This window comes from Physeter macrocephalus, chromosome 20 (assembly GCF_002837175.3).
Source record: "Physeter macrocephalus isolate SW-GA chromosome 20, ASM283717v5, whole genome shotgun sequence".
In the NCBI taxonomy this organism is placed as follows: domain Eukaryota; kingdom Metazoa; phylum Chordata; class Mammalia; order Artiodactyla; family Physeteridae; genus Physeter; species Physeter macrocephalus.
This window is the reverse complement of record NC_041233.1, coordinates 87,406,185-87,418,763: the sequence shown is the minus strand read 5'-3', so window position 1 is coordinate 87,418,763 and position 12,579 is coordinate 87,406,185. Positions and strand designations below refer to the sequence as shown.

At 38.4% G+C, this 12,579-nt stretch overlaps 1 protein-coding gene across 1 annotated transcript in view; it reads right to left on the bottom strand.

The window, feature by feature from the left end:
* KAT6A (lysine acetyltransferase 6A) overlaps nucleotides 1-12,579 on the bottom strand; it is a 110,808-nt gene that overhangs the window by 31,163 nt on the left and 67,066 nt on the right. The window contains exon 8 of the mRNA XM_055080816.1: nucleotides 10,247-10,365. Within this exon, the coding sequence (XP_054936791.1) occupies nucleotides 10,247-10,365 (119 nt within the window). The remainder of the gene's footprint in view (nucleotides 1-10,246; nucleotides 10,366-12,579) is intronic.

The following is a 12,579-nucleotide window of genomic DNA, read 5'->3' as shown; positions in this document are numbered from 1 at the left end:
TAGTAATTGGGCTAAATCAAAAGGTAACTTTAAATATGCCTATTCTAGATAATGAAACTTTTATTACCAGCAATTTATGAGAAAAGACTGTTACTCTTCTGCAAAAACTCCACTTCTGTCAAATGACTAATATATATTTTCCAATATAGAGACCACTGTTGCACACGGAGACCCCCAAGTGTAGATCTGGTACAGAAGGAAAATTACGACTGATGTAGATACAGCCCTGCTCCCTCCCTCTGCTGGACCTTCCTTTTCCATTCCCTGTGGGAAATGACATTTTGGGGTGGGAGTGCAGACTAGGACTGTACCCTTAGTATCAGTATGAGAATGTGAAATGTGGGAGAGGACATGTCTTTCTGGTATTTGAACATTTTCCCATAAAAACTATGATAAAAAATAATTCTGTCCCTTAGGGATTAAAAGTTACCTGATGAAAGAGATACATAAGAATGAGCTCACATGCTGCAAAGTGGAGAGAGCATGACCTCAGGAGTAAAGAGACTCAGCATGTGTGGGGCACCTACTGTGCAGTCTCTGCGCCTCGCACTGTCATCTCATTTATTCCTCACTATCCATTCCTCAAAGTAGGAAACAACATGCCTGCTTTATAGATGGGGGGAGGGGAGAGAAGCAAGGATCAGAGAAGTTAAGAGGTAAAGAGCTCCAGGACAGGAATATCAACAGTGAAGCACATAGACAGAAAAGAACCTACCGGGTACAAGGTGAGATAGAAAGTATGGGTAGCCCTCAACTAATTAATTTCTGAATTCCAAAAGTTTGTGTGTAAGTTTCTTTGAACTGGAACTTAGTTTTCCAAAGAAATGAAGCTACTACATGTCCACAGTCTCTTATCCAAAACCCTTGGAATAGAATGTACTTTGGAATACTGAATTTTTCTCATGTTAGAGAAGTACTACAGTACCTGTATGTATCTTAAATCAACAGCCTCAGTAGGATTTGGGACAATGCTCCATAATCAGATACATTAATATTTCTTTAGCAAAGCATATGAATAGTCACATTAAATGGGATAAGTAAAGAATATATATAGTCTAAACTCAGTTCAGATCATGTTTTGCCAACAATTGAATTAGGGTAACTAAGATCTTACTATAAACTGAGTTACAATTTTTTTTCATTCTCTAAAGAAGATATACATACAGATGGCCAATATGTACATGAAAAGATGTTCAACATCACTAATCATCAGGAAAATGCAAATGTAAACCACAATGAGATACCACTTCACACCCATTAGGATTGCTACTATAAAAAACAAAACAAAACACCAGAAAATAACAAGTGTTGGCGAGCACTTGTTTCTGGAGAAACTGGAACCCTTGAGCATTGCTGGTGGGAACGTAAAATGGTACAGCCACTGTGGAAAAAAACAGTATGGCAGTTCCTCAAAAAATTAAACACAGAATTATCATATGAACCAGCAACTGCACTTCTGGGAATACAGCCAAAAGAACTGAAAGCCAGGACTCAAACAATTACTTGTACATCATGTTCATAGCAGCATTATTCATAAGTCGAAAGGCGGAAGCAACCCAAGTGTCCATTGACGGATAAAGGGATAAAAAAAGATGTGGTACAAACACACAATGGAATACTATTTAGCCTTTAAAAAGGAAGAAAATTCTGACACATATTACAACATGGATGAACCTTGAAGACATTATGCTAAGTAAAATAAGGCCGACACAAAAGGACAAATATTTTACGATTGCACTCATGTGAGGTCTACCTAGAGTAGTTAAATTCATAGACAGGAAGTAGAATGGTGGTTGCCAGGAGCTGGGGGAGGGAGAAATGGGGACTTAGACTTTCCTTTTCTCCTTATCCAGCTTAGATTCCAAGGTCTTTTACTGCACCTCATCTTTACATACATCCTTAACTTCCTTGCTTTTCTCCTGATTCACCAAAATCCCAACTCTGGTTAAATTCAATATTCCAACACAATCCAAGTTATTACCCTCATATCTGAACACTATTAGAGAAAAACACAGAACCATGCTCACTAGTCTCAATTTATAATTCATACCCACTAACCTCAATGGGCCCTTGATGCTTCCCTACTCCATTTACTCTCCTGTTCTTCTAGATTATTTCATTACTTTCTCCTGTCCCTCCTCAAGCCTCCAATAACCTTGTACCCCATCTTCACATTCAAGCAATGCCTTTGCTTTCTAAGAAGCAATCAAAAGAGAGCCTCTGCAGCTTTCCACGGCACATCTGTATGTCTACCCTTGTGGCCATACACCCTGCCCTTCCTTAAGGCTATGGCTGAATGGTCTAGGCTCCTATCTAGACATGACATGAATGACGTGAATGACACACTAAGCGCTTTGCAAATATCAATTCATTTAATCCTTTCAGGAAACCTATTAAGTAACTTGACCAAGGTCACTCAGCAGAGACAGGATTTGAACCTGTGCAGGCTGTCTCTAATACCTAGGCTCTTAACCACTATCTTAATAAATATTCAATAAAATTTTACTAAATCATCAAATGAATGAACTCAAAATACATCTAAACAGCCTTTAATATGTGACTCATAATTAATGGGTAAATGCCTTAAAACACTAAAACAGCCCTCTGCTCCCATCCCTAATTTCAGCAATACCAAGGAGTCCACTCCAGCAACAAAAAAGCAGTCATGGAGATACCTTAAAACCCCAGCACGCTAAAACTAACATCCTCTTACTAGCTTTCAAAGCCCTCTAAAATCCAGCCCTATACCAGTAATTCAATATATTTTTTACCATTACCCAACAACGTTCCATAAAGTTTTACCTCTCAGACTAAACTACAGGCAGTCCTTGCTTTGCATGCTACCATGTTAACTGAAACTTATGCATATCAAAACTGAGATCCAATCTCAGTCGCTACAGAGTGCATGAAGCACGAACACACTTCTGATATGCACGTGTCTGCATCAGCACAGCGCCATGAAAAGCAAGGACTGCCCGTGTTATAACACCTTGACAGGCAGCTATTGTGTTTCTACATCATCGCCACAGTATGACCTGTACATAGTAGGCCCGCAAATATTTGTTGACCTGATGGACCAATAATCACAATGTCTCTTGTATTCATACAATATATACACTGTATTCCTCAAAGCTTAAAAGTTAATGTTGTTTACTCTACCTGGTAAGCCCTCATTCTCTTACCTAAATCCTGCTTCTTCTGTGACCATCTCAGATCATACCAACTCTTACGTATCCTAGTATATACTGTGAACATATGGAACGGCCCATATCATTTAATACAGCAACAAATTACATGAACTGGTACACTGTGCCACTGTTTGCTGTTTATCTTACCTTTCCCTACTTGCATTCAGTACAGGCTTTATGATTTTGATGCCTCTGTAACATCTTTTACAGGGTAATGCAGGATGTTACTGTGATCAGGGGCACAAAAATGGAAGTCACACAGGCTCCAGCTCTAATCCACCTCTACCATTACTAGTTACATAACTTCAGGAAAGTCACTCAACTAAAAGTCTCAGTTTCCTTGTGTAAAATGGAGTGGGTTTCAAGAAGCATGCCCTTTGGGCACTCAAAGAAATCCGGAAATTTGCCATGAAGGAGATGGGAACTCCAGATGTGCGCGTTGACACCAGGCTCAACAAAGCTGCTGGGCCAAAGGAATAAGGACTGTCACATACCGTATCCGTGTGCAGTTGTCCAGAAAACGTAACGAAGATGAAGATTCACCAAACAATCTCTATACATTGGATACCTATGTACCTGTCACCACTTTCAAAAATCTCAGACAGTTAATGTGGATGAGAACTAACTGCTTAAAGTTACAGAACCGCCTTCGCATCTTGGCTCTCCTATTCTAGCTGTAGTTAACAGGCTCATATATCTTAGAGCAGTTCCCAATTACAAGATCATCTGGAAAGTGTTTACTAAATACTGTATCTGGGCCCCTTCTCCCCAGTCCCTGGAGTTTCTGAATATTTGAACAGAGCCTAGGCAGGTTAAGGTGGTTTTGAAGTACATCCTGGCTTGAGAATGACTGTTTAGGTAGTTGCGACATTGGGCATATAATGTTAATGCTTTTACCCGAATGTTTTGTTAATTCTAAGATAAACATTTTTCTAGGAAAAAAATTAATTACTTAATTAATTAAATAGGGATAACAATCCTTACCTCATAGGGTGAAGAGAGTTGTTGAACCTAGTTTATTCCATTTCTAATTAACTGTTCAATTCTTTATGCAAAGAAGAAAATTATTTTAGTAGCCCACACAGATTTAAAAAATGCTGTTAACTTTCTAGAACCACAAAAAAAAACAATCAAATCCTTCAAAATTAGAAAGGACTAAAATTACTAACAAAATATAATGTGCTATTTGGTGATATTTTATGTAAAAATCATTCTATATATTTCGAGGAGGCTGTTCTGCTCTTCAATGTAATGAGTTGAATACAAATGCCTCTTTCTGGTGACGCATCTTTTAAGAAAAACCATTTCTTCCAAGCTCACAAGATCACTGTTGAAATATAATTCCAAACAAAAGCCTATACTACTAATTTCTTATGCTTCTGTTTTTCTTTTTAGAGGTGGCTCTTTTTTATGAAGTGTTCACTGACTAGCTAGTAATGATGGAACATAGTACCAGGCAAACTATATCCTTCTCCTGAAATTAAAAACAAAAACAAAACCAAACCAAACCAATTAATAGATGACTTTTGCGGTGGGGGGGGGGGGCACTTGCTAAACATTTCAATAATGCTCAACTTAATGAGATAATGTATCACACAAAATTTAATTGTTCAAGATCATCACTATGAGCCATCACTACTGGATTTGCTTTTGTAAGTACGTTTCCTATTAAACGGTAAAAGCTCTATGAAAATAAAAACAATGTCTCATTCACAGCCCCTGCACCTAGCATAGTTTCTAGAACAAAGTAGGTACTTAATAATGATGGGTTTTTGGTTGGATGGATTCCTGTATTAACTCCTTTATCATTTATCTCTTATGAAAACTGCATAAGACCCTGTAATAACATCTGCCTGTAAAATTTGTGGAACAAGGGGTGAAGCAGTTTCTACTAAAGAATATCTAGGCTCTCAAAAATGACTTTGTATGTTATGTTTATGAATGCTTTTATTATTTAAAAACATCTAATCTAATCAATAGTGACTCTCCCCACTGGCTTCAACCCACTTTCTCTGTTACATTAGGTCAGAGAGCCTGGGAGCTGTCCTTGACAACCTCCCGCCCCCTTCTTTACACTGCACATTGAATCTACCACCAAGTTCTGCTGACTCAGTCTCTGAAATGCATTCTAAATCCATCCCCTTCTCCCCCATTTCCACTGCCACCTCTCTAGTCTAAGTCACCACCTTCTTCCATCTGGATCACTGAAAAAGCCTCTAAATTGGTTTCCCGGCTTTGGCTCTTGCCTAATTCCAGTCCATTCCTCAGAGTGCCCCCCCACCAAAAATTAATGCAATCTGATCTTTCTATATCCTTGTTAAAATCATTCAATGATTAAAGAAGATGTGGTAGATATACACAGTGGAATACTACTCAGCCATAAAAAAGAATGAAATAATGCCATTTGTAGCAACGTGGATGGACCTAGAGATTATCATACTAAGTGAAGTAAGTCAGAGAAAGATGAATATCATATGACATCACTTATATGTAGAATCTAAAAAATGATACAAATGAAACTTATTTAAAAAACAGATATAGACTCACAAACAGAGAAAACAAACTAATGGTTACCAAAGGGGAAAGGGACAGGGAGGGATAAGTTAGGAGTTTGGAATAACAGATACACACTACTATATACAAAAGAGATAAACAACAGGACCTACTGTATAGCATAGGGAACTATATTCAATATCTTATAATAAACCATAATGGAAAAGAATTTTCTAAAAAAATCATTCAATGGTTTGCCACTACAGTTACAATAAAAACCCCAATCCTAACTTATGTCCTCAGCTTATCTCTTCAGCTTCATCTTTTGTGACTTTTATTCACCGTACTCTAGTTATACTGGCTTTCTTTCAGTTTCTCAAATTTACCAAACTCCTTTATGCCTCAAGACGTTTACACAGGCAGTCCCTATGTCTGGAACATTCTTCTTAGTAGTTTTGTGCCTTGCTGACTTTCCACTCAACCTTTAGGTCCCTGTGTAAATTATCACTGCCCTAAGAGGAATCCCAGACACCTGGACCAGGAAGTGTCTACTATAACCTCTCACTGCATTCTTATTTTCTTCCTATTACTTATCAGTTTGTAATAACAGATTTATTTGTATGATTGTTTACTATCTGTCTCACTCATGAGGCAAAGTTTCATGAAGGCAGAAGCTATGACTTTTTGTTCAGCCTACAGCTCTAGTTCCATGCCGGGCACATGAATTCCAAATGAATGAACCTCATGCAGAAATACCACCATCATCAGAATTTCAGTGCACTGCCAATGAAAATAAGCACAGATTAGAATTCAAATGTCTAGTTATTTATTTGGTGCCAGATACATACATGGACAATCACAAGTTTAATAAAATGCTGGAAGAAACACACAATTAGCCAGATTATTGTCAATACAAATTTATATTGTCTCTACTGGGTCTCAGCAAGGCTCAGCACCCCTTTTAACTCTCCCTAGTCATCTTTCTCTTCACACTCCTATTTTTCCAACTCCTGGCCCATTTCTCCCAGCAGAAAATTTCATTTAAACATCTATTCATTAAACAAATATTTACTGAGCCTTTGCTATATTCCAGGTACTTGGTATAAAGCAGTGACCCCAAAGAGAGTGCCTGTTCTCAAGGCACTTACATTCTAGAAATAAATATTTACATTCAGGAAGTGATAAGTACTATATAGGACAAGCAAGCAGGTAGGGGGACACAGAGTGATACAGTGGGGATAAATGTATGCTAATTCAGTTTGGGATTTAGGAAGGGCCTCTCTGATGGGTGACAGGAGCAGAGACCTAAACAGAGTGAGCCAACTAGACGTCTGGGCCAGAGGAAGGGCAATCCAGACGGGGAGCAGTAAGTGCAAAGGCTCCAAGGCAGAAGGGTGCCTGGTGTGTCTGAGGAAGAGAAGGAGGCCTGTGGCTGGAGCAGAGCAAACAAGGGCAAGAGTGGGAGGATAACGTGGAAGAGCAGGGCAGGCACAAGGTCACGGTGGGCCTTTTTAAACAATCTAAGCAAGACTGAAAGACACTGGAGGGCTTTCTGAGCAGAGGAGTGGTATGTTTGAAAACATTTACTCCGGGCCCTGTATAAAGAATATAGACTAATGATTGCGGTGAGGAACAGGAGTGGAAGCAAGTAGATGAGTCTGGAGACATTACAACAGCCCAAGCAAGAGGTGATGGCAGCTTAGGCTAAGACAGAGGTGGAAGGGAAAAGAAGTAGTCATATTCTGGATATATTGTGAAGGTAGAACCAACAGGATTTGCTGATGAACTGAATATGCACAGAGCATGAGACAGAAAAAAAATCAAGGCTGACACCTCTTTGGGCCTGAGCAAGTAAAAGAACAGAACTACCACTGACTCCTATTCTCCAATAAAAGGAACCAGGGATTCTTAGAGAAATGGCTGAATCTACAACTAGAACAACAAGAGCCTAGGATACACTGCTGTGGCCAAAAGTAAATATGAATATGGACTATACAAATATCGAATCATTTTGTTGTACACCGGCAACTAATACAATGTTATATGTCAATTATACCTCAATTTTAAAAATCGCCAAATGAACAGAATAAATTGGAGAAAGTAACACACACACAAAAACCAAAGTTAAGGGTGAGGTACAGATTAAAATCACAATAAATGTTCTCAATCTGTGTGGGGGGAAAAATGACAGAGACACGTCGGAATGATGCAGGGGCTGGCTTGAAGCTCCCCCTGCCCAAGTCTGGAACAATCTGAGCATCAAAATAAATATCAATAGCAACAAATGATAAGATAACTCATAAAATAAGAATCTACAAGTCATAGATAGACAGCCATATGGATGGAGGGATGGATGGATGGATAGACTGATAGACAGGAAGAAGGAAAAGCTCTTCCTTACAGCAGTACACCAATTAATAAACATAAAATAAATGATGGAATCAGAAAATCATCTAATTCCATCTAAAGCAACCAGCAAAGTCTAGCAGGTAAAATTTGATAAGAAACAGGATACTTACATAAAGTGTATTCCCACAAGATACATATCAATAATTACAGAGGGCAAATGATTTCACAGAGAAGAAACAAGGCACGATACCACTGTAACCAAGTGATCAAGTTAACATCACTTGTAACAGGACGAACACCTACTACGTGCCTCCTGGTATGACACGCTGACGAGGACACGTCACCTCTGTAGACATTCTACAAAATAAATGACATGCACACGTCAAAAATGTCGAGGGCGTGAAAGATAAAGACTGAGAAAGTGTTCCAGGTTAAAGTAGACTAAGGAGACACAACAAGTAAACGAAACACATGATCCTAGACTGGACAGTGGACCAGGACAAGACTTTTTTTTCCTTTTGCTATAAAGAACATTAGTGGTACAGCTGGTGAAATTTGATTAAAATCTCCAGATTAGGTAACATGCTTCATTGGTGTTAAATTCCTGATGCGATGACTGTACTGTGGTCACGTATAAGAACGTCCTTGTTTTTAGGAAATACACACAAATAAGGAGGAATTAAAAAGCATTAGCATATGTCTGCAACTTATTCAGGAAGAAAAAAAGGTTCTTAAAAAGTGAAGAACTCCTTTGAATTCCCACTGAACATCAATGTAACTTTCTACTGCAGTACCTCTAACACTTTTTTTTTTTTACTTATTGTCCGGAAAAGAATATGCCTTCAGAGGTTAAGCAACTTGCCTGAAGTAGAAGTTAGTAAATGACAGACCAAGGCTTGACCTCAGATCTACCTGACTCAAAGCCAATACCTGGTTAAATCATAAGACGGTGAAATGCTGAGTAAATGTTTGCTGAATATTTATACCGTTGTCTTTAGTTTTCAAAAATACTCTACCTAGGGCTTCCCTGGTGGCGCAGTGGTTGAGAGTCCGCCTGCCGATGCAGGGGACGCGGGTTCGTGCCCCGGTCCGGGAAGATCCCACATGCCGTGGAGCGGCTGGGCCCGTGAGCCATGGCCGCTGGGCCTGCGTGTCCGGAGCCTGTGCTCCGCAACGGGAGAGGCCACAACAGTGAGAGCCCCGCGTACCACAAAAAACAAAACAAAACAAAACAAAAAAACTCTACCTAAACAATCTATTCACTAATGGGTCTCTTAATCCAAAGAGTTTCACCTATGCAACAGGAATCCCCAGCATCAGCCTTATAAATTCTTAATTTCAAGAAAACAGACAGAACTCAACTTGGCTTACACAGTGAGTTGGAGGAAAAGAAGGAAAAGACAAAAGATAAATAAACACAATCCAAAAGAGCCTTTATGATCTACCCCTGCACTCTTCCAATCTGTTCTCCTGCCATTATCTACACCCTGTGTTCTTCACATTTTCCCCCATTTTCAAATCTTCGCACTTGTTACTTCTGATTATATGGGACCCCATTCCTTGTCATCCTGATAAACTCCTATACATTCTTAAGACCACCTGCAGTAGTATTTCCCCTCAATGAATCCTCCTCTGACCTCCCCAGACAGAAGTACATACTTGCCTCCCATACTCTCCAAATTCCATGTATTCTATAATTAAACTTTCACATTAAGGAAATTATCTATTTACAAGTCTCTCCTGGCTAGAGAAGGAATCCTATCATTTACCTTGGCATCTCAAGCATCTGGCACATAAGTAGGTTCTGTGTCTGTACATTTATATCTTGCTACGTGTTAACAAAGGATTAAGGCAGAAGCATTTAATAAATATTTCCTGAATTGATGAATATGTGTTTTATCACTTGAGAGAGGCTTGGTTTTTGTTTGTTGGTAAAATCCTCAACTCTTCTTCATACATAAGACAGAAAATATTGATAAATAAACCAAGCTCATTTGATAATGGTAGTCAAAACAATGTGTTTATCTGCAAAACCAAAGCAGTTATCATGGGTTTGAAAAGAACACCTTAACCAGCAAACTATGCACACGCACAAACTACATCTATTCGCAGATCAGATGGATAAATTGCTATTACTGCTTTACCCACAATATAATTAATCCTCTGTTTCTCATCCATGAACAAACTGTTTGTCCCATCTGAATATTCAACTTTACCTGCAGTGCTTGTTCTTGGATATCACGAAATAATTCCATATCTTTCTCAGTCATGATTTCCTGGCTCCCAAAAAGCCGTTCCTCACTTTCTTGTTTGCTGTCCCAGCCATCCTGATTGTCTGCACATTAAGAAAGGGCTCACGTTATTAATGCTATCTTCAGTTTAGTACATGAACTAGAACAAATTTCAAAAGTCTTAATATTATTTACATAAAAGAGGATAACATTAAACTGACTCCCAGAAAGATACCAGTCAATAAACAATATGTACATATTATATCTGCCTTATAATGAAAACCCTGAATTGACTTAAAGCTGCTTAAAAATACTAACTAAATAACTAAATTTAAACTTCATTAAAAGAGATTATACTTCAGTATATACATACATACATATTAAAGTAGAACAGGAAAAAGATCTAAGAAGTATGAAGTCTATTTTGAAATAACATGAATATAAAACTCTTAATATGAGTTTAACATGTCAACATGCAAATATTGCTTCTTCATTCTTTGGTAGTATGGAAGAAGTTTATGTTATAGCAAGACATAATTTTCATCACTTCAGAGCAAAACAAGGAAATTTTGTTCCTTTTAAAATTCTCAATGATTCTGCAATCTTCATAAGGCCAATACATTCTTATCTCAACAAAAAGATGTATTTCAAATAGCTACTTTAACTGAGGCCAAGTACTACCAACTCCCCTCACATTCTGGGTACCTTTTAAAGCACAAACTCCAAAGCCTGACTATTGCAGATGGTAATCCTCTGGGTAAGTATGACAAATTATAATAAGCATACACTAAATGATGCACCTTCCTCAAGTGGGTAGAGAAATGAGCAAAAGGAGCATTGGGGGATTAAGTAGATCACTATCCTTCGCATTTGAAGAGAAACTGATGTGCTCTCACTTCCTCTCTGTATGAGTATGGCTGAAAAAACCGATTAGTGACAGATAGTTCTCTTTTAAAAATCAGTTGCACATACAGTTACTCATTTAGTGTAAGAAGAAGGACAAGGACTCACTCTTGACAATATTCCTAAACTGAAAAATACATATATAATCTGAAGATATTCTGTGCCTTTAATGCCCCCTAGTGCATGACACAGACGGATGCAGGCACAGATCTAGCACAGTATTCCGTAGCATTGTATCAGATGGTGCAGATTGCTTCTTAGACTCTACAATTCATAAAGAAAATGATAGAGCCAATTAAAGCAAAAGCTCATACCCATGCCTAAAGCTCAGTATTGGTTTTCCATATACTTTATACATTTGCTCTAATAATTTCTAACACTTTCCAGTAGATTCTTCTAATAATCCACCACCAGTGAAATGGTTAATTCAAAAATGCCTTTTATCACGATCTGCTTTAAGAGATTCCTTCCTAAATCCAACCTAAATGGCTTGCATTTTTTCTGAGATAAATGTACTCAGAGTGGAGCTTATCTACAGTCAACATGGCCGATAAAGACATGAAAAGTACTTAAATGCTTAAATTGTAGTTAGCGGATTGCCACTCAGGTGAGAAGCCAATCAATACAGCATAAAAGGGGGGACCTGACAACGATGAGGATTTTTCTCCCCTGCAGTGGACCACTCAATCATTGATATAAGCAGGAATGATGAAGCGGTGAATACAATCACCAATGGGACACTGCAGGGAAGGAAATAAAAGTTAAGGAAGTCCTTGCAGCACATGAGACACTCCAGATTCGGCCCTGTGATGCAAGAGCCCATTCTTGTTCTTCTGCTTTCCTCAGAGCCCTTTCTAACTTTCTTCACAGGGTTAGGCTCTTGCAACTCAACAGCGATGAGACCAGCTCTAATTATCTGGACAGCTCATCAAAATGTTCTCTGACTTGAATTACCTCCTATACTTTTAACTCTTCTCCACAGATGTTTTCTACTTGGAAAACTAGGGACCTCAGCCTGACACATAAGCAAATGGTCTGAAGCTGTGGTTCTCTTTCTCTCTCTTTTTAACTATAATCCATGAAAAATTACAACTGTATTTGCCAAGATCTGAAGTAGAAAAATCAATGACCTCATCATATTTGCATATAATTTGGTCTTTCACTTATGCTCAGATCAACAGCATTTTATTGGGTTGGCCCAAAACTTCGTTCAGGCTTGGACAATCCCAAACGAACTTCTGGGCCAACCCAATATTTACCTATACTCTGCAATTTCCTTGCAGGAATAAAGTAAGCATCTTGATGTTCAGCACATAATTTATTTTGTAATTTATGAAATATTACATAAAGTTATCCTTGAGTCAAGGTTATACACCAAACTTCTGTAGGCAGATTCTTTGTGGTTCCAACCAAAA